This window comes from Pelobates fuscus, chromosome 7, assembly GCF_036172605.1.
Source record: "Pelobates fuscus isolate aPelFus1 chromosome 7, aPelFus1.pri, whole genome shotgun sequence".
Classification (NCBI taxonomy): domain Eukaryota; kingdom Metazoa; phylum Chordata; class Amphibia; order Anura; family Pelobatidae; genus Pelobates; species Pelobates fuscus.
Genome location: NC_086323.1, coordinates 39,016,179 through 39,040,137, shown reverse-complemented (window position 1 = coordinate 39,040,137; position 23,959 = coordinate 39,016,179). Strand labels below are relative to the sequence as shown.

The 23,959-nt window shown below is 40.9% G+C and overlaps 1 protein-coding gene across 1 annotated transcript in view; it reads right to left on the bottom strand.

Moving 5' to 3' along the window:
- Positions 1-3,855: 3,855 nt before the first annotated feature.
- The window catches only part of GIPC2 (GIPC PDZ domain containing family member 2), a 70,809-nt gene continuing 50,705 nt past the window's right edge, over positions 3,856-23,959 (bottom strand). Inside the window, exons 4-6 of the mRNA XM_063427968.1 lie at positions 16,669-16,778; positions 16,062-16,143; positions 3,856-5,232 (exon numbers count right to left, since the gene is read on the bottom strand). Coding sequence (XP_063284038.1) covers positions 5,081-5,232; positions 16,062-16,143; positions 16,669-16,778 — 344 coding nt within the window. The 3' untranslated portion in view covers positions 3,856-5,080. The remainder of the gene's footprint in view (positions 5,233-16,061; positions 16,144-16,668; positions 16,779-23,959) is intronic.

Sequence of the window (23,959 nt, the reverse complement as noted above, 5' to 3'; positions counted from 1 at the left end):
CAGGGCCAGATTAAGAGCCCAGTGGGCCTGGTGCTGACAATTATGACGGGCCTAATTACAGAATCATATCGATCAAAAACAGTAAAACACTCCCAAGCGTCATGTATCTGATGGAGATGGTGCTGGAGAGAAAGAAAGCAGCAGCTATAAGAAAACACATACCCTAGGCTAATCTCTCTCTAATTTATGTTTTCACCTTTCAAGTAAATCCATAAACCCTAACAGCAACGTCCAGTCAAGCAGGAAGTCAATGGGCACGGTAAAAGGGTGTGCCACTGACACAAATCACGTAACCTGCCAAAAGGGGCGAACATGCCCAAAAAGAGGACATGCCTGCCCAAAGAATTAGGCCAGCCTGGCATGAATGCATGTCAGGCTGACTGCCAATCATGCAGCTGGCCAACTAAGGGCATACTATGCAGACAGCACCCTGAGCTTGGCATAAATGCATCTAATGATGCGCTCGCTCAACGCTTTCTAAGGACTGTCCCCTAGCACTCGCTGGTCCACTTGTCTGCTTACCTTCTTACTAGCAAGCAGATGCTCCTGGTATATAGTCTGGGACAGAGAAAAGCTGTATGTAGTGAGTGTAGAAGAAAGGGAACATTCCACAGTGTTAGAGAGACCAAAGTCAGCATTATCTTAAAGGATCACTATAGGGTCAGGAACACAAACATGTATTCCTGACCCTATAGTGTTAATACCACAATCTAGCCCCCCTGGGCCCCTCATGCCTCCATAAGTATAGCAAAATCTTACTGTATTCAAGCCTGAAGCTGTAACTCTGCATGCTGTTAGACTCAGAAACACAAGCAGTCTGCTGACATCATTAGAAGAGGTGGCCTGATCCAATCACAGTGCTTCCCCATAGGATTGGCTGAGACTGACAAAGAGGCAGATCAAGGGCAGAGCCAACATGATTCAAACACAGCCCTGGCCAATCAGCATCTCCTCATAGAGATGAATTGAATCAATGAATCTCTATGAGGAAAGTTGAGTGTCTGCATGCAGAGGGAGGAGACACTGAATGTTTGGATGCATTGTAGGCAGCCATAACCCAGGAAGGATCTCTAACAGCTATCTGATGAGTGGCCAGTGAAGTTATCCCTAGGCTGTTATGTAAACACTGCATTTTCTCTGAAAAGACAGTGTTTACAGCAAAAAGCCTGAAGGTAATTATTCTACTCACCAGAACAAATTCAATAAGCTGTAGTTGTTCTTGTGACTATAGTGTCCCTTTAACTATATTCATTGTCTGCCAGTCCACACAAGTTTTGTTCCCATACATCCCTCTTACGTTTCCATACTTAAGTAAGAGTATGTGAAAAGTAGTTAGGGTTGCCACCTTTCTTGGAAAAACATAACGGGGAGACCTAGGGACACTGAGACACCAGTGACACTGGGAGACTAGGGGACTCTGGCTGGGACACATGGGGACACTGGGAAAATAGGGGACACTTGAAGACATGAAGACACAGACACCAGGGACACAGACACTAGAGACACTGGCTGGGGGACATAAGGGACATTGAGACATGGGGCAATGGGAGACATGGGGACACTGAGACACCAGGGCCACATACACTAGGGACACTAGCTTGGAGACATGTGGACATTGAGACACTAGGAGACATGGGGACAGTGAGACACTGGCAGACTGGGGGCACCGGGAGACTAGGGGTCAATGGGAGACTAGGGGGCACTGAGACACCACGGACACTGGCTGGGAGACATGGGGACACTGTGTCACCATGTGTCTGTGTCATAATGTCTCCCAATGTCCCTTAGTGTCTCAGTTTATGTCTCCTTGCAGCCTTTCCCCCATCCCTTACTTCTCTGAGCTGTAGCCTGTCTCTGCAGGGTGGGAGTTGCTGTCTGGACTCTCTGTAGCTGCACCCCTGCAGATCAGTGAGTATAGATAGGCAGGAAGGGATTTGCTGGAACTTCCTATCCCTGCCTGTCTCCACATACAGTGACCCCTACTGGCCAGTGCTGGTATTGCATAGAAATATCTTTTTATACTGAGAAAAATACCAGCATTTGTATTGCCAGTATCACTGCAATATTGGCACCAGCCAGGCAGCCTCAAATACTGGCTGTGCCAATAAAATAAAAGCCAGGTGGAATCCCTAAGAGTAATGTGTGAAAAAATAAATGTAAAAAAATAAATTAAAAATTTTTTTTTTAATTTTTTTTTTTTTAAATCAATGGGCCTATTCCATGGGCCTGGGCCTGGAGCTGCAGCTCCATCAGCCCCTATGTTAATCCGGCCCTGTTAATAGTATAGCGGGAAAGAATAGCAAAAAAAATTACATGAGGACTGTTGCTTCCCTGTAAATTACCCCCACTGAATAACACATTGTCAAATAGAACTTGTATTTTTTATGTGATGCTCTGTTTTCTTGTAAATTAACATTAAAGAGTCAACAGTTTATTCCAGGCACAGCCAGGACACCCAATGCATTAATAAAAGGAGGAATAGAATCAGTTTCTTCTTTTATCTTCTCTCCGCGCTACATTTCATTGACAAAAAAGGGCAGAGCTTACAACAACAACCGACAGAGAACCAAGACGGAGGCAAAATACAATGGTATGGATTTGAACTTTTAATATTTACACTTCACAAAACATGTACTTGCTAAATATAAGGGATAAGGAAATATATTGGGTAAAATCCAAGGAAGTTACGATTCCCCTTTAAATCTTTCAAACTATACATTTGCTAGCAATTTGGGTAACGCAATAATTCAATGGAATGCTACTGCCTGTCAGTGCAATTTCAGCTATTCTGTGCACTTTTAATGATAAACATACAATACAAGAGGAAAAATTTCCAAACAGGAGATTTTACAGCTCTTATTTTCAGTGCATGATCCAGGCAGGGCTGAATTTACCCTCCTTGCTGCCCCAGGTCAGTTTCCTCAATACGCCCCCCGCAGTCCCTTCATTTATACATGTATAATATTTAATGTGTGTTATAGTAATTATATATTCTACTAACTATATATCTATATATACACATACATACAGTACATATAAAATGTTAATATAATACATATACTAATATACCTGCCTACATATATACATATGCATGATACTTTTCCACAATTTAAAAGTATTGTTTTTTTGTTTTTTTCCTTGGCTACATTGCCTGTTCCCTTCTGTGCAGACTGTCCTTTTTTGTCTGCCTCTGCCTACCTTACATGTGAGGACTAGGTCGCGCATGGTTTTGACAGTTCTCTCATAGCCCCACCCACTCTCCTTCGATTGGTGCAGAAGCTCAGAAGTCCGCTGGGAAGGAGCAGGTCTGTAGCCTCCTTCTCGCGCAGGCTGGCTGCTGCACACATAACAGCGGCCAGTTCCCTCGTCATGAGAATGGGCTGGCTGGTAAGGGACATCTTTGATCTCCTAATCACCTGTGCCACCCCTCTCCTGCCTGACGCCTCGAGGCCACTGACTTGGTAGCCTTGTGGAAAATCTGGCTTTGGATCCAGTGCAGCTTTTTTCAGAGGCTTGACACGTCCTATTGTCAAAGGTCTTTGTGAGAGTGAATTTAAAATTGATCCCATTCCAATAAAATGTAACCTCAGTTCTCATAAATGTGTTATTTGTTTTTTGTATTTTCCTGAGTTTATACAGTTTGTGTTTCCAAGGAAGCAAGCATCTCGGCGGTTAAATATTTCCACAATCACCGATGCCAGCTTATTTTTCAAAAAAGTAAATTGTCTATAAGACAGGAAAAAACGCCCAGTGTCCCAACACCAACATGCATGATATTTAGAACCAAATGAATCCAATCCACTACGTTCCCTGCTAATTAACAATAAAATGCCAACAATATTATCTACATAAAACTATATTTCAAATAACATTTTATTAAAAGTACAACATTCAATTCAACTCATAATTAGCAGATATTTCTCCTGAGTGTGGTGAAATGTTAAATGTATCTACAGATTACTTTGTCATCCTATTTTGTACCCACTACGTCACTTGGGAGAAATAAACAGCGTGTCACAGATGTCCATGGACTCCATACGTCTTGTCGTCACTGTTATTCCAATGGAATAGCAGTACAGATCAAGGAAGAACAAATATTTAAACAAATGTACAGCAGATTTACTGTAATATGGGCATTGCCTGTAATAAAGTAAGGATGTTAGAGGTTTGTGGGCTGTAGGTTTGAAATGTGTAAGGGGTAATGATGACCAATGAATAATTTGAAGAATATTCATTGTGTAGCTGAAGAATTGATCCTCACAAGCCTGGGAAATGACTTCTACTGGAGCTAAAGCCTTGCAAATATTGAATTGCTAGCAAATAGAAATCGCAGCTTATACATTTCCCCTTCTTATAAATAAGTCTGGATTCCCTGATCATCACCCCTCCCTATCAACAATATCCCAATTATTTTTAAATCAAGAGAGGGTTTCATTTGATTAGAGACTTACTGTGGTTTACGCAGAATATAAGCGCGTGATAATCAAAGGTAATAAGGAAGATGTTCCTTAAACTATATATAGTTTTAAAAAAGGAAGTATTTTTTTTATAGTTGGTGAAACAGCACTTAGGTGCAATTAAGTGCGTAGGTTGGGTACGCTTGTCTACTAAACAATAGAGCAATATGGAAGTTCCTTTTGGGGGGATTCAATCATGGAAACAGATTGGACCATAAAAGATTATTGATTTAATGCAATAGAAGAGTTCTTCTGAAAGATGTAAGGAACATTCAAAATCCTTTGTGGGCCAATATGGCCGTCATGCCACCAGCTGATGGTCAGCCTTAGGGTACGAAAAATAAAAACATTGTAAACTGCAAAATACACCTTTGTCACCAGCTACAGATCAATCATTGTGTTTGTGATACAAATATTAAATTATTGTGAAAGAAAACCAAAATTCATTCTCGAGTGCAAGTTGATGTGTTTATAAATATATACAAATATATAGTGCTTGGTTCATTTTAAAGAGTTTAGGATTGTTGGTAACTAATACCAACGGGTTGATATTATAAAATGAAAATAAGTCAGTTGTTCAGCAGTAATTAAAGGAATAATTAAACATGTCAGGACTTTTTGGATTACAAGCGACCCTGTTTTGCGTCTCCTATGGCACCCCAGACATCAAACACAAACTCATCTGGGAAAGCAAAATCCCCAAGAGCTTCATCGAGGGCCACAGCAAACTCATCAGGGTTGTTTTTGTCTCGTCCAGCTTCGACCATTGTTGCAGCTGAAAAAAAGAATGAAAGATGTCAATACAATAAAGACTCTGCCGCTTCCGTTATTGTCCATCTAATCAATGCTCAAACTGTTTTTAAGATGATCGTACGTTAGCAGATGCTAAATATTTATAATTGTGTATTATACAGAAGGCTACGATTCATCATGTTATCCTTGTTATCCTTGAATCAAAGGTTGCCTTTGATTTACTTTATTTGAACTGACCTTGTATAAATTCAACCGATCCCATATTATACAACAAATTAATAAAGTCAGCCAAAGGTTCTCAGTCACAGTCCTTCGTGGCCTTGTGTCTCACATATTTATACTTTTCTGATATGTGCTTTTTAAAGTGTTGAATAGATTGGATATGTTTTTAGATTTTTTTTAAGCAAAAAAATGAGATAAAGGAACACTCCGACCACTTTAACCACTAGAATTCTCTGTAGTGGTTATGGTACCAGGAGTGCCCATTGCGCCTCTTATTGTAAGGAATTAAACTGTGGCATTGCAGCAAACCCTTATCTATGCCAAGTGTGTCCAAGATTTGACAAGTTGAAAATTAAAAACTGTATTCTGGGTCTCAACTAAGTCTATACTTGGAGAGATTGTTTTTATTGTTGGTGTTGTTTGATTATGGAGAAATTTTGTAATTTAAGTTATGGTAAAATGTTTAAAGAATCGGAAACTTTCACCAGAGCTGTGTCTCAATTTCCCCACAATTTACCGTATATACTCGAGTATAAGTCGACCCGAATATAAGCCGAGGCCCCTAATTTTACCCCAAAAAACTGGGAAAACTTATTGACTCGAGTAAAAGACTAGGGTGGGAAATGCAGCAGCTACTGGTAAATTTCTAAATAAAATTAGATCCTAAAAAAATGATAATAATTGAATATTTATTTACAGTGTGTGTATATAATGAATGCAGTGTGTGTGTATGAATGCAGTGTGTGTGTATGAATGCAGTGTGTGTATGAATGCAGTGTGTGTGTATGAGTGCAGCGTGTGTGTATGAGTGCAGCGTGTGTGTATGAGTGCAGCGTGTGTGTATGAGTGCAGCGTGTGTGTATAAATGCAGTGTGTGTGTATGAGTGCAGTGTGTGTGAGTGCAGTGTGTGTATGAGTGCAGTGTGTGTATGAGTGCAGTGTGTGTATGAGTGCAGTGTGTGAATGAATGCAGTGTGTGTATGAATGCAGTGTGTGTATGAGTGCTGTGTGTGTGTATGAGTGCAGTGTGTGAATGAGTGCAGTGTGTATGAGTGCAGTGTGTGTATGAATGCAGTGTGTATATTATGAGTGCAGTGTGTATATTATGAGTGCAGTGTGTGTGTATGAGTGCAGTGTGTGTATGAGTGCAGTGTGTGAACGAGTGCAGTGTGTATGAGTGCAGTGTGTGTATGAGTGCAGTGTGTGAATGAGTGCAGTGTGTATGAGTGCAGTGTGTGTATGAATGCAGTGTGTATATTATGAGTGCAGTGTGTATATTATGAGTGCAGTGTGTGTATGAGTGCAGTGTGTGAACGAGTGCAGTGTGTATGAGTGCAGTGTGTGTATGAATGCAGTGTGTATATTATGAGTGCAGTGTGTATATTATGAGTGCAGTGTGTGTATGAGTGCAGTGTGTGTGTATGAGTGCAGTGTGTGTGTATGAATGCAGTGTGTGTGTGTGTGTGTTGCAGAGCCTTGGTGGGGGGTGGGCAATTTTATTATTATTATTTTTTAATTATTTCATAATAATTTTTTATTGTTATTTTTTATTTTAATTAATTATTATTATTATTTTTTTTTTTTCTTAATATTTTATTATTATTTATATTTATTTCTTTTTCGTCCCCCCTCCCTGCTTGATACATGGCAGGGAGGGGGGCTCTCACTCCCTGGTAGTCCAGTGGCATTGGTAGTTCAGTGGGGGGAGAGGGGAGCTGGCAGAGCTGTTACTTACCTCTCCTGCAGCTCCTGTCAGCTCCCTTCTTCTCCGCTCCGGTCCAGTCAGCTCCCTCTGTCAGCTCACACTAAGTCTCGCGAGAGCCGCACTATGACCCCGCGGCTCTCGCAAGACTTACACTGGGAGCTGACCGAGGTGCTGAACGGACCGCCGCGGAGGAGAAGGGAGCTGACAGGAGCTGCAGGAGAGGTAAGTAAACGCTCGCTGCCAGCCCCCAGTCTGTATTATGGCAATGTAAATTGCCATAATACAGACACTGACTCGAGTATAAGCCGAGTTGGGGTTTTTCAGCACAAAAAATGTGCTGAAAAACTCGACTTATACTCGGGTATATATGGTAAGTAACTCTGCCAATATGTAAGGCACAGGAGTTAGTGTATAACTCCCTGGGAAATTGGCTTCACTTATTATCAGGGAAAAGAAACCTTTGGCACTCCAGATGTTGTGGACTACATCCCCCATAATGCGCTTACACCCATAATGCGGACAAAGCAACAATGGAGGTTTAGTCCAAAACATTTGGAGTGCCGAAAGTTGCCTATTGCCTGCTATAGATCTTCAGCCCAGCTTTACCATGAGACACATCTGGCCAAAACTGTGATTAATAGTTCACATCAGCCTGCAATCTCCAACGCCAATAAGTCTGCTCCTTATAAAGTGAGTGAAAAAAGAATTTGATCCCTTGCTGATTTTGAACATTTGCCCACTGACAAAGAAATGATCAGTCTATAATTTTAATGGTAGGTGTATTTTAACAGTGAGAGACAGAAAAACAAAAAACAAATCGAGAAAAACTCATGTCAAAAAAGTTAGAAATTGATTTGCATGTCAATGAGTGTAATCAGTATTTGATCCCCTATCAATCAGCAAGATTTCTGCCTCCCAAGTGTCTTTTATACAAGTAACGAGCTGAGATTAGGAGTGTTTCTAAGCTCAGCTTGTTACCTGTATAAAAGACCCCTGTCCACAGAAACAATCAATCAGATTCCAAACTCTCCACCATGGCCAAGATCAAAGAGCTGTCCAGGGATGTCAGGGACAAGATTGTAGACCTACACAAGGCTGGCATGGCAAGACAATCGCCAAGCAGCTTGGTGAGAAGGTGACAACAGTTGGTGCGAATATTCGCAAATGGAAGAAACACAAAAGAACGATCAGTCTCCCTCTGTCTGGTGCTCCTTGTGGAGTTTCAATGATCATGAGAATGATGAGGAATCAGCCCAGAACTACACGGGATAATCTTGTTAATAATCTCAAGGTAGCTGGGATTATAGTCAACAAGAAAACTACGCCGTGAAGGACTGAAATCCTGTAGCTTCCTATGACCCCAAGAACACCATCCCCACCGCCAAACATTATGCTTTGGGGCAGTGGTGTATCCTGGATTTGTGCTGTCGGACACACACTCTCACTAACAGACACACTCTCACTAACAGACACACACTCACTAACAGACACACACTCACTAACAGACACACACTCACTAACAGACACGCATACACACTCACTAACAGACACACATACTAACACACTCACTAACAGACACACACATACTAACACACTCACTAACAGACACTAACAGACACACTCACTAACAGACACGCATACACTCTCACTAGCAGACATGCATTCACACTAACAGACACACACTAACACACTCACTAACAGACACACACAACATAGTAACACACTCACTAACAGACACACACTAACAGACACACACATTGTAACACACTCTATAACAGACATACACACACTAACACACTCACTAACAGACACACACATACTAACACATTCACTAACAGACACACACACACTAACAGACACACACATAGTAACACACTCACTCTACCTTTGTGAGTGCTGGGGTGGATTCTCGCTTTCCCTGGGGTCCAATGGGGCTGCTGGGCAACCGGCCGGTCACTGCAGTCGGCGAGGGAGCACTGATCCTCCCGTAGTGATGACGGGGCTGGAGTGACGTCATATTTCAGCTCCAGCATCACTGTGGTGCGCGCGAGCTGAACAGGAGAATCATTGCTCCCTCGCCGCCTGCCCCGAAAGTGCCGCCGCTGCCAGCCTTGGGGGGCCCTGAGATGGCCAGCCGGCCAGGGCGATTGGTGGGCGGCTTTTTTTGCCGCCCCCCCAGAAAGTGCCGCCCAAGGAAAATGCCTTGTCAGCCTCATGGTAAATACAACCCTGCTTTGGGGGTATTTTTCTGCTGAGGGGACAGGACAACTGCACCGCATCAAAGGGATGATGGACAAATCATGTATTGTCAAATCTTGGGTGAGAACCTCCTTCCCTCAGCCAGGGCATAGAAAATGGGTTGTGGATAAGTGTTCCAGCATGACAATGACCCAAAACACACAGCCAATGAACAAAAGAGTGGCTCAAAAAGAAGAAGCACATTAAGGTCCTGGAGTGGCCTAGCCAGTCTCCAGTCCTTAACCCCTTAAGGACCAAACTTCTGGAATAAAATGGAATCATGACATGTCACACATGTCATGTGTCCTTAAGGGGTTAAAGGACCACTATAGACACCCAGACCACTTCAGCTCAATGAAGTGGTCTGGCTGCCAGGTCCATCTAGGGATAACCCTGCAGCTGTAAACATAGCAGTTTCAGAGAAACTGCTATGTTTACAATAGGGTTAACCAAGCCTCTAGCGGCTGTCTCACTGACAGCCGTTAGAGGCGCTTCTGTGCTTCTCAGTGTGAAAATCACAGTGAGAAGATGCTGACATCTATAGGAAAGCATTGAGAAGTGCATTCCTATGGACTGATTAAATGCGCGTGCGGCTCTTGTCGCGCATGCGCATTCGGCGGATGACGTCGGAAGAGGGAGGAGATTTCCCTAGCCCCGAGGGAACCCGACACTGGAGAAAGGTAAGTGTTTAACCCCTTCCTCCCCCTTCAGCCCGGCGGGAGTGGGACCCTAAGGGTGGAGGGGGGACCTAAAGACCCTATAGTGCCAGGAAAACAAGTTTGTTTTCCTGGCACTATAGTGGTCCTTTAATCCCATAGAAAATCTGCGGAGGGAGCTGAAGGTTTGAGTTGCCAAATGTCAGCCTCGAAACCTTAATGACTTGGAGAGGATCTGCAAAGAGGAGTGGGACAAAATCCCTCCTGAGATGTGTGCAAACCTGGTGGTCAACTACAAGAAACGCCTGACCTCTGTTATTGCCAAAAGGGTTTTGCCACCAAGTACTAAGTCAAAGGGGTCAAATTGGTTTTTTTTTCACATGCCTTTTTTTGGATTCTTTTTGTTATTCTGTCTCTCGCTCGTAAAATACATCTACCATTGGGGGCGGAGCCAAGCAACCAAGCAGCCCAGACGTGTTAGGAGAGAGCTCCCACGTCTGGGGACAAATTACGGGGATTTACACCCAGCTACCACTAACCACAAGCCGCAGACCAAGAGTTTCACAACCGGGAGGGGCTGCTGCACAGAACGGTACCTCTCCCGACCACCGGCGCAGCCGACTGAACATAGCGAGGCCTGCGGCCTACTCACGACTGAGCCACGAGGAGACGGCCGCTCCACAGGCACGAGAGCGGGGAATGGAACCCCCGGGAACAGTCTCCCCCCCCCCCCCAGGACCGGTGGGGGTTATCCCGGACCACACATCAAAGCAGAGCACACCAAACAGAGCGCAGCAGCGGGTCGCACGGCGGACAAGCGAGAGCCACAAGGCCCAATTAAAATGGCCGACGGCTTCATTGCCCAAGCTCCACAACAGACTCACAGCGACTGGGAGGAAGCCTCCAACGCACGGTTCGAGGCCATGTGGGAGCAATTCTGGGCCAAGATAGCACACAAGCACCGGCTACCTCAGCTACCAAACGCTGGGAAGGAGCCGAGACCACCTATGGCACGACAACCAGCCAGGGCAGTACACCCTGGACGCCCCACGACCAAAAAAAAGGTAACTTACCTGCAACAAGCCACTGCATCTGGGAAACACGCACCCACTACGGCACATGGGAGTCCTGGCAAGCAAAGAGACCCCAGCCGCACCTCCGAGAGGGGGAAAAGCGGGAAAGGCAGGTCCCAGCAGGCTCGCCGCAAAGGCACCCGAAGGTGGACAGGTCTACGCACGCCGCAATGCCGAACCCGCCCGCAGGAAAACCCGCCCCAGCAGTCTACAGCACAGACACCCACGGTAAAGCTAGCTCCTCAGGGCGCTAACAGACACTCCAAGCGGCACCCTCTGCTTCAAAGGTACGGGTCACACAACGCACGGGGTGATAAAAAGGGAAACCGGCTTGCACAACTATCCATGCTGGAGACATCACAAAACCCGACAGCGATCCCAACAAAGATGCAAACACGCGCCAACACCCACAGAGACCGCACCACCCGGAATACACACCTGCCCACGCTAAGCTTCACGACCCAGGGCATAGGCTGACGGCTCACTTGTGTAGCAGGGCAGTCTCACCATGCGTCCCATGGACTTACCGATCCGCGGCTGTGGACAATCAGTCCCGTATGGACTATGAAACTAACGAGCATTTTGACCTGCCATGCATGATTATGATTCTTGTGCTTGTATTTCCCTATTTCCCTTTTCTGTTTTGTTTTGTTTTATTGGTAACCAGATATAACCGTTGTTTACTGCTCTCTGCTACATCATAGCTTAGACCAGAATTATTATTTTATTTTAAGCTCTGATACTACTAAAAAGTTTGACGATAATACGACAAATGTTTAAGCGACAATAGATAGAGCGACAAATGTTAGAGCGACAAATGTTAGAGCGACAAATGTTAGACCGACACATGTTACAGCGACACATGTTACAGCGACACATGTTAAAGCGACTAAGGACAAAACGACGAATGTATAAGCGACTAAAGTTAAAGCGACTAAAGTTAAAGCGACAAAAGTTAAAGCGACAAATTATATCACCCTTCAGCTACTGAAACTAAACGACTGAAACACTCACTAATACTAGCTAGCCGAGACCATGCTTGACTCTGCTAATACTATTTACTGTTTTGCTTGCCTGCAGACGTTAAACCATAATACATAAAAAAGAGGCACGAATACTCAGGAAATGTTAGTTACCATTGTTAGCGAACCCTATACTGTATTCTAAATGCACATTTCCCTTTCTCTATTCTGTATCCTAACTACCATGCCTCAATAAAATACAGATTGACAAAATACATCTACCATTAAAATTACAGACTGATCATTTCTTTGTCTGTGGGCAAACGTTAAATATCAGCAGGGATAAAATACTTTTTTCCCTCACTGTATGTAGTCCTTTCTAGTACAATTGACTGTTTTTATGGCACATCTGACAATAATGAATGTTTACAATATAAGTAATTGTAAGGATCGAGAGCAGGGATGCCCAAAAGATAGATCCCCAAATGTTTTAAAAATACAGCCTCCATAATGCTTTGCCATTGTTATGGCACACAAAGCATCATGGAAGGTTTTAATAAGTCATAAACCAATCAATTGCAGTTTTATGAAAATCAAATTTACGTTTATAAAAAGGGATAGAGATAAAACCATGTAGAAAATTAGGAATAAAAACTCTTTCTTCTCGAACCATATATTGTTTATAATTTTTAAAGGGACACCAGGCACCCAGACCACTTCGGCTAATTGAAGTGGTCTGGGTGCAGTGTTCCTTTTGCACCTAGTGGTACAATGTTACACATTGCACTTACAGAGAAACTGCAATGTTTACATTGCAGCACTAAGTCTTCCTCCAGTGGCTGTCTCCCAAACAGCCAATAGAGGGCTTTCTGGATTGAAATGGACCTTTGGTCCGGTATCTGATGCTAGACGACCTCCCGCTCTGCATGAGGACAGTCAGTATCAGATTTGTCCCCGTAGGAAAGCGTTGATTCAATGCTTTCCTATTGGGAGATCTTATGTGTGTGTGGCATTTGCAGTGCATGCGCATAAGAGCCTGCTCATTGCAAGACGGAAGATGGGCGGAGCATAGACCCAGTGCCGAGGAACATTGGTGCTGGGATAAGGCTTTTTAACCCTTTATTTACCCGGATTGGGGGGGTGGACACGTGGGAGCGATAGTGCCAGTAATACAGCTTTGTATTCCTGGCACTATAGTATCCCTTTAAGTTTCTGTTTAGAAATCAGTTGAATGTTTGTTGCAAATATTAGGAGGAGTTATAAATTAAGACCTCAGATGCGTGGTTTCATTTTACAGGTTATAAATGATATATCCCAGCATATTTACGGTAATCCCACTGCACAAGAATTATTTAGAAAGATTAAATTAAATTAAGATTATTTACAAAAAGAAAAACTGTTTAATATGTTTTAATTACGTCGATAATGTTTTCATTCAGTTTTAATTCTGCTTTCTTTTTGTGTAAGCTGACAGAGTTTTCGGTCCCTGTAAGATTATTTTACTGTCACAAAACGAAAAAAACAGCTGCTTGCACAGGTCCCTGTACCGCACACAATATGCTTACAGACACAGAGAAATGTTTAGTGTCTGTCTTCACAGAATTAAAGGAAGTGCCAACAAATTAAAAAACATCAATCGAAAAATGAAGTGCAAGCCTTTTGCTGTAAAGGGCTAATTAATTAGCTACTGAATACATTTAAATGCTCTTGAAGCTAATTGTGTGACAGTGCTCTGATCAAACAACACACACACTACATTCTCCTCTACATAAATAGCAACAACAACAAAAATCTAAGTGGGAGACTGGTAATATATATCATATTATATGTCATTACGTAGAATCCTTGGGGCTAAATCTCTGTGCAGTCCGAGGACATATATGTTTGACTTGCGTGAGAATCCCAGTCTGTAGCACAGTTTGCCTTTTCTCCTTATTTTCTCTCTCTCTATCCATGAACTCATATCCTGGGCAACAGGCTGGGTTTGCTTCCAAACACACGAGTAAGGAAAAAGGGCCAGAAAAAATGACAGCACTCACATGTAGGCAATAACCACGGGTGCAGGCTAGAAGAGTAGCCCCAACCATTGCATGTATCTAGATGAGTAACTATCTGCATGTGCATGTCTGTTCAAAATTCACACTAGTTGCAAAGGCAGGGCATAGACAACCCATGGCACTCAAGCTATTGTGGAACGATGGAACAAGGTATAAAAAAGAAAAACTTAAACAATGTATCCGCAGATGTTCAAAAACATACCCCAGACATATCAACTTTAAAACAGTGTTTTTGTAATTCTCAAAGAATGCTATGAAAAATATGAAATAAATTTTTTTTTCAAATACAAATAAATAAATAAACCACAGTTTTTGGATCTCCAACATTTCTAGACGTGTTTTTCAATCCCTGTGCACAGGCTAGGATCTGAAGGAATACCCAATTGTGGAGAACGCTATTTTTCCTTTTGGGGCTATTCAGCACGATGTTGATTTAGTTCAGTATTAAATAGCAGAATAAAATTAAGCACTGCTGATGTGGGATCGTAAACTGAGAAAATACACCCACTGATAAAAATAAATTCTTCAATATCCAAAACAATCCATAAAGGATTACTTCAAACACCATAACCACTTCAGTGATTAAAATGCTCTAAGTACAGAGATACAGCTTTCTGCTGCCAGCGGTGCAACTCCAGCAACTCCACCACTGGCAGTGTCATTAGAGCGTCATTAGCCAGCCCAGAACAAGAGTGCCAGGCTGGCTAACGTCAATTCTGTACATGTTGGATGTCTGTCGTCAACAAACGCAACCAATGTTAGCACGTCCCCCCTCTCCGTGAAGCCAAAGTCCTCCCCTGCGCCTGTCCTCCCTGACATCCCTCCCAATCGTGTTTGGGAGATTGATGACCCTGGACCAGAATCAGGTTGCAGAGAGAACTTCGCCTTTATGCAGGATTACATGTACGTTATTGCTTAGCAGGACAGTAAGTGTTACTCTGAGCAAAAACAGTGCTTAATTTAAATGTTACTTAAATTAGGAGGGAGCTTGTATTACTGACCATATATACCTTTTACAGCTTTCTGTAATGTATATCCTAGTCAGCGTATAGAATAAAAAAACAAAAAAAAACATGGAATGATATTATATCAAGCTATATTGTAAAACAAACATGTTTTAAGCATCATGTCCAGCAGGTGGCAGCACAAGGACTTGATTGCCTTTCAAATTTTGCAACTTTTTAAATGTATTCCATGTGTCTGGAATGTGATGACTTTTAACAAATATTTGTAAACCATCTAGTTTCAAACATTTCACTCCATAAACAACACATTCGCTCTTCGCAACATACCAGTAAATTCACATAAGGAAATCATTTCACAAGTAATTTCTCCGACAGTCAGAGTGTATTTTTTTGGAGACAGCACGGTAACATTAGGGAGTGATGCCAAGGAATTTCTATTGAAAATACAAACTGTATCTTGCTTGAAATATATCATATTTTAGCGGATGTGGCAAAATGTTCAAAAAGTTAGTGGTTTGCCTTTTGTTTGTTTTTGAAAATCAGATCACGAAAAGTTCATATGAACTCGAGCAAATATTAGCTTCTCAAACCATTTTTCAAGTGAAAAAGTCACTTTTATTTTCTAAATCAATTCTAAATGGAGTGTTTTTTTGGGCTCAAAGCCAGATGTCAAGGATGTCTGATTTTTATAGAAGCACCATGAAATGAAGGAATTTTGGGATAAATATACATTTTTCCATTCCTGTTTATTCTGATTTACCTTTTCTAAGAGAGGAATTCCAATTATTCAGCCCCAAAACCACAAAATGGTTTAAAGTTCTATTTTATCATTAAAAGCACAAACAAATTGCACAGTGACCGCACTCTCCGTTTTGATGAGGAACTTATATTAATCAATTATGCAGGTACCTAGACAATAATGATGGTAACCTTTACTGTTAATTGCAAGCAGACAGGGCGCACGAAAACTTACCAAGTTCAATGTCTCTTATACCCATATAGGTCTCGAGAAGGTCATCTACTTTCTTTATTGCTTTTTCCTCGAATGCAGTAGGCTAGAAAGAGTTAGACGGGATATTAAATGTCTCATAATAGATTAAAGTAACAAGTTAAATGGCTTATCCATTAAAACAGTGGTTCTTGAGCATTTTTCTCATGATCCAAAATTAAGTTCATGCATTATTGGCATTAGCTTGGCAACCCATTCGCCGGTTGATACATTACATAACTGATTTTTTTAAAAACTGCAAACTATATTAATTCCTTCACTATGCGAATTAAGGTTACACCATTCCCAGGTTATGTACCAACCCACAGATATTACCAATCGCAAAAATAATTTGTTTATGCCTTATCAAAAGATCTTGTTACTGCGGCTTCTCACAATTGTGAGGGAGCTGCAGGTCTGCACCTCTGCCGGGTGCAGAGCACTACTAATACTTCTGCACGCTCACAGACCGAAGCAGCAGCACAGAACCCATGGCCTACCAAGGAGACAGATATTTATGCTGAAGATTTGAGGAGTCTTCATACAATCTTCCTTTAAAGGTAATATTGTATATAATATATACTCTACTAACCATTTCTTCCACAGTGGCGGGGCCTTTTGAACGTAATCGCAGAGTTTCTCTTCCAGTAGAAATTTTACCTTCAGTTGTCTTCCCTCCCTTTGTTCTCGGCTCAATCATTTCTAGAAACAATATTAAAAAAGGGTTAGAAACAATGTTCGACAAGCGTTTTGTAAACCAGAAGTGAAACCACTTCATGACTTTTTTCACTAAGCAGTCCATTATAATGAAATGCAAAATATTGACCACATATCTACGGAGAATTTTGATGTCAAATACACCGGACAATGATAAAATAGAAAACAATGTATACAATACATGCAGGTTTTTGTGACCAAATTAGTACTAGAACTGGAGATTAAATATTTAATATAAATTTAGTCTTCATATATGCATCCCTTGCAGTGAATGAATGATCGGACTATGGAATGCTGTGCATTGTACACAGCCATTAATTTATAATAAGGAATAAAGGCCAGAATACACTGAACCACACATATATGTAGTAAAGAAGTACATTACTGGGTTAAACTCAAACTTTTAGTTTTAGTGCTTGACTATTTTGCAACTTGGCAAGACCAGCTACCCAGTCCCCCAAAATAAAATTTGCAAACTTAAAAAACGTAAACTTAAAAACAGATTTGTAGAAAGAAATTAAAAGCGTAAACTACTATGTCCTCCCAACCCTTTCTGTGTCTTTCCTCCCCCTCCCACCCCCCCTCCACAGCACTTCTGGGTATCTTTATGTGTCTGCCACTTCCCCCAGCCCGTTGTGGTCTCTTCTCCCCACCTGTTTACCTTCATGTAGAGTGGCCAAACAGACCGTGGTGGAGAATTGTCTGTTTCCTCTACCATATCTTCCTGTCATGCTGGGAAGAGAATAGAGAAGGTCCTCTACCACGATCCACTCAGCCACGCTACATGGAGTGAGTAGCAGGATGGGAGCGCTGTGCAGTAACCAGCAGACTGCGCCCCACAAGCCAATGCGCCCTAGGCAGCTGCCCAGTTGTCTTAGCGGTAGTGCCGGCCCTGCTTGTCTCAATGTAAGACCTGCCTTACTTACATTTCTTACTTTTATGCTTGACATGCTAAATTATGCACATAGTGAAAGTTTAACAGGGTTAATCACTTTACATTTTCAGAAAAAAATAGCTTGAAAATTAAATTAAATAAATTATCTCTGCTGCACTTCCGTGTTTCAGGTGCTATGCTGTCCTATGATGCCTCGAGCATGCGCACTCACTGAACAGAAACATTTAGTATGCGCGCATGGACACTTGGAATTTTCTGCAGTACCATACACATGCCAGTACGAGGGTTAAGGAAATCAAATTCTTTCCCCAGCCTAAAACCCTATGAAAAAAAATGTAAATATAAAAGAAACAAATTAAAACCAATGTGGCTTAGTAGAGAAGTAAAACAAGAGATTAAAAATAAGAAAAGGGCTTTTAAAGCATTTAAAATCGGACCAATCAGATGCATCCTATATAAGATATAAGGAAGCCAATAATACTTGCAAAAAGGCAATTAAAGTGGCTAAACTAGAAAATGAGAAATTGATAGCCAAAGAATGCAAAACCAACCCCAAACATTTTTCAAGTACATTAATTCTAAAAAAACAAAAAATGAAAGCGTAGGTACACTGAAAACAGAGATGGGTCTGTTAGTCAATGAAGACCAGGAAAAGGCAGAAATGTTAAATAACTATTTTTCTTCGGTATATATTAATGAGGTTCCTATGGCAAGAGATATGCATATGATTGCTGCAACAAACTTGCAGATAACTTGTGATTGGATAACTCGAGACAAGGTGCTACAGCTATTAAATAAAATTAATGTAAATAAAGCTCCGGGGCCTGACGGTATCCACCCACGAGTACTTAAGGAGCTAAGTGGGGAAATAAGTGAACCTCTGTATTTAATTTTTCAAGATTCTTTTGTTTCAGGTATTGTACCGGAGGATTGGAGGAAGGCAGATGTTGTTCCTATATTTAAAAAGGGTTCAAAATCCTTGCCTGGAAATTATAGACCTGTGAGCTTAACTTCTGTGACAGGGAAATTATTTGAACGGCTATTAAGGGATAATATTCAGGAATTCATTGGGAAGAACTGTGTTATTAGCAATAATCAGCATGGTTTTATGAAACATAGGTCATGTCAAACTAACCTAATTGCATTCTACGAAGAAGTAAGTAGAAATATAGATCAGTGTGTTGCAGTGGATGTGATCTACTTGGATTTTGCCAAGGCATTTGATACGGTTCCTCACAATAGGTTAGTCTTCAAACTAAAAGAAATTGGTCTAGATGAATATTCTTGTTCTTGGGTAGAACATTGGCTTAAGGATAGAGTACAGCGAGTTGTCATAAATGGTAAATTTTCAAGCTGGACAAAAGTGGTAAGTGGTGTACCTCAGGGTTCTGTTTTGGGACCGCTTCTATTTAACATATTTATAAATGATCTTGAAATGGGCATTGAAAGCCATGTATCAGTGTTTGCAGATGACACAAAACTTTGTAAAGTAATAAAATGTGAGCAGGATATTGCCTTGCTTCAGAGGGATTTGGATAGATTGGGGGACTGGGCACTAAAATGGCAGATGAAATTTAACGTAGAAAAATGCAAAGTTATGCACTTCGGGGTTAAGAATGCACAAGCAATTTACACCCTAAATGGTAGTGAACTAGGGATAACCACACACGAGAAGGATTTGGGAATTGTTATAGACAACAAATTAGGTAGCAATATGCAATGTCAATCTGCCGTTGCTAAGGCCAGTAAGGTTTTGTCATTTATAAATAGGGGCATAAATTCTCGAGATGAAAATATAATTTTGCCTCTTTATAAATCGCTGGTAAGACCACACCTTGAATATGCTGTGCAATTTTGGGCACCTGTTCTAAAGAAGGATATCATGGCACTAGAAAAAGTGCAGAGACGAGCTACAAAATTGATAAAAGGAATGGAGCATTTTAGTTATGAAGAAAGGTTAAAAAAATTAAATCTCTTCAGTTTGGAAAAACGGCGCCTTAGAGGGGATATGATAACATTATACAAATATATTCGGGCCAGTACAAACCATTATCTGGAAATCTATTCATAAACAGGGCTATACATAGGACACGAGGTCACACATTTAGGCTTGAAGAAAGGAGATTTCATCTAAGGCAAAGAAAAGGTTTTTTTACAGTAAGAGCAATAAGGATATGGAATTCATTGCCGGAAGAGGTGGTTTTGTCAGAGTCTATACAGATGTTTAAGTTGCAATTGGATAAATACTTGCAAAAACATAACATACAGGGATACAATTTCTAATTAGTGGGGTAATAGCTACTTGATCCAAGGAGACATCTGACTGCTATTTTGGGGTCAAGAAGGAATTTTTTCCTAGTTTGTTGCAAAATTGGAAGCGCTTCAGACTGGGGTTTTTGCCTTCTTTTGGATCAACAGCAAAAGCATATGTGAGGAAGGCTGAACTTGATGGACGCAAGTCTCTTTTCAGCTATGTAACTATGTAATTGTAAAAAAAATTTAGCACAACTAATAGCTAACTGATAAAAGTGAGGAAGTGGCAGTTCCTCTTTAAATCACTTATTGACGTTTACAATAACACAATAAAACAGGTAAAGTCATCAGACGATATCCCACAATGCATTTCTCCACATATCCTCCCCCATTTCTCCCCCCCCCTTCACCCCTGTGCTGTACCCAGAGTATTCACAGCCATGTCCGGCAGATCTTAATTAATAATAAATACAAACAATTGTTATTATGTCTCTGAGCATTTACTGAATGGGAGCTAGAGATGAATTCTGTGTTGTGTCAAGTCAGACATACCTGCCAAAAACAATCAATACAGGAAACCTGAGAACAGTTTGGCTTGAAGCCTCCTTGTGTATTATTTACACCTGTTAGCGTTGCCCGAGGAGGCAGAACTGAAACACGTCCAATTTATTCTATGGCCCCGAAAGGGAATTCAAAGATGGCAGATTCGGTTTCAATTCTAAATCCATCCACAAAATGTAACTTTCAGTAAAATAAAAATATGTTTTGTTTTCTTTAACCAACTTGTATCCTGCTGTATGTCTGTATAAGCAGCATGTTATATCGTATTACATCACTGAGCAAGGGGTCAGACCACCATGGCCTTCCAGACCTCAAAATATCTATAATTTAGGTTTTCAAATACGCATTAGTGATGTGACATAGTCTGGATAGCCAGACAATGAGATACTAAACTCAAGATTCCACTTTTCCAAGCATGCTTTTCAATATATGAAATACCTTACACACAGCTAGTCTAGATTTAAATGTTTAATAAAAGGTTCAGAATTTCCACTCACTCACTAGCCTTGCTGAGTGAAAAGTTAACCCTAGCAAGTAGAAATGTGCCATGGACCCTCCAAAATAACTTTTAAGTCTGTCTAGCAGTGCAGAATTTGATATTTTTACTTAAAGGAACACTGTAGGGTCAGGAACACAAACGTATTCCTAAACCTAAAGTCTTAAAAACACTATCTAGCCCCTTCTTGCCCCCCTAAATCTAGTAAAATCTTACTTTTATTCCAGTCTGCTACTGCCGTCTCTGCCCCTGATCTGCCTGCTTGGCTGACATAATCAGAAGTATTGCTCAAAGCCAATCACAATGCTTTCCCATAGGAAAGAATTGGATTGGCTAAGATTGTCCAGGAGGCAGATCAGGGGCAGAGACAGCACACGCCAAACACAGCCCTGGCATGCCAGCATCTCCTCATAGAAATGCATTGAATCAAAGTTTGCGATTTGTGTACTATTATCCCATCAATTCAGATCCATTTTTATTTCAATTGGCTATGAATGAGTAAAGGAGAGGTAGGGTCACCTTACTGCGTATTCTCTTCTCTGTCTGCCTGCAAACTATGTCCAAAACATCCTGCTTACTGAGAAACACACGTGCTTTATCACTTGTACAGATTATATTAAATCTATTATTTTATGAGCTCAATTTATGATTAATAGTAATAACACTCCACTGCAACATAATGTTCTCTATCTCTCTCTTTATATTATCACGTGTGTGTGCAGTGCAGATACTGTAACTTTACAAACCGAGGAAAGAGTAACTCTTTATCAGTCCCAGATTGTTCCTTCATTTCTTAGAAATAATTGAAAATTGTCTCGAAAGCAACATTTAAGAAACAGAACATGTTCCCGGGCAGACAGAAAAAGGTTTAATTCCAGATTTAAGCTTCTTCTAAAGAACATAACTCTTGAGTCATCAGAGATTCACAGAGGAAACAACTCCATTGTATGATCATAAATATATATAAATCAGGGTGATACATTAATTGAGCTGGAATGGGCAGTATAAATGTAACCAGCCTAGAAAACCTGGGGAAATTGTACTTTTCTGAGATGGTGTAAAACATTGTGGTCTTGTTTAAACTGATAATGTAATGTAGGCTGATAGGCAGAGTTGGAGATTTGCTACGTTACAAACTGCAATTTGTCTGAATTTGGGCTGATTGGGTGATCGTACAAATTCCCAAACTCCAAGCCAAAATGTATCATATCATAAGCCAAACGAATTGAGCAATGGACGAGCATGTTCGTTTTAAATCATAATTTGGAATTCTGCCTGATGCGCCAAACAAAAAAAAAGAGGTGCTTAATGGGAAAAAAAACATTGATAAAAAGGGGACAGTCACTATATCTTTATTTTTGCGATTTTATTCGCAGATCAAGTGAAAAGTGACACAGAGGGAAAAAACGTTGAAGTAATAGATATATATATATATAAATATTTATATATTTTGATCAATTTTAAAAACAAAAACAAAAAAAAAAACACCGATACTTCTCCAGACGATACAGCAAGATCTCGAACAGTGAGCATCTCCTCCATACCTCCTGGCTAAGGAGGATCTCAGACTTCAAAATAAACATTCTACCAAGACTGCTATAGTTGTTTCAAATAATTCTAATCCCCCTGCCACGGGAATTCTTCAAATCCCTGAAATCAATCATAATATCATAGGTATGAAAGGCAGGACAATCACAGCTCCGGCATGATATTTCATGCCAACCAAGAGCAAGAGGTGGACTTGCGCTGTTGGAAATGTTCAATAACTATCTCGCGTCCTCATTACAAAGAGTGGTGGAGTGGCAAATATCTTTAGCCATCAAACAATGGGCGAAATTGGATGTTAGGTTGGGAGGGCTATCTCCAGTTTATATATTCGGTATTGCTGGAAGGGGAGGAGAAACATGCTAGGTTTAAAGCGGGAGTGGGAGAACTTATTAGGCACAAATTGTACAGAGACTCAATGGAGTACGGTGTTGATCGTACAGCAAAGTGTTCTATTAGTTCAAGGTATCAAGAAGTGAACTATAAATTGCTTTTACTATTATTATTTACATATTGGTAATATTCACTGTACATTTCCTGACAATAAAATAAATAAGTGAAAAGAATGTATCCATCTTAACGATCACCTCCCTCACATAATGTGATGACTATACAGGGAACAAAGGGCATCAGTGCATAAGGACTAGATGATACAATAGGTCAGACAGATTATATGAGACCGGCAGATCAGGATCTCAATCAGTAAACTCCCAGTAATCAGGGTAGGTCACCATTGGGGAACAGGTCAAAGAGCAGGAACGGTGCAGCCAAGAGAAACTCACACGTCCCAGAATTTTTAATATTATGATTTATTTCCTATATTTAACAAATATGTATTTGTATTTAATATAAAGTCTCAAAAAGAAAAAAAAACATGTTAGCATACGTTTGAATGTTGTATCCAATGGCGTGCATCCCACAGAACTGACATCTCCCCTTCAAAGAATGATTTCTTACGAATTAGGAATCCGCAAACAGATAGCAATAAAATTAAATTATCTCTATTGCGGTTTGTTAATTATTACTATTACATGTTAAGTGGGGATTAGCTAAATGCAAATATTATAAGAGGGCAGAGAGTGACTCATCCTGAACAATAGTTTAAAAAGCTCAGACGATGCCATTATAAATGTAAGCTGGACGTTATGTAATTATGCTATAAATACAGTAATTTTATTTTCACATGCCTGTAAAAATTTTAATGTATTCGTTCATTTCATTTTAACATCTTGACATACGTATATTGGCTTGTGAAATCACAAATTAGACACTTAAGGCAAGGATTTTATAAATGCACGGGGTGTTGGAAGGTATCAATCACTATGGGAACCAAAATAATCTATCTCCACATTTAGTGCCTCATGCCTCCCAACCATCCCGACTTCAGTGGAACAGTCCTGATTTTTGGGTCCTCTC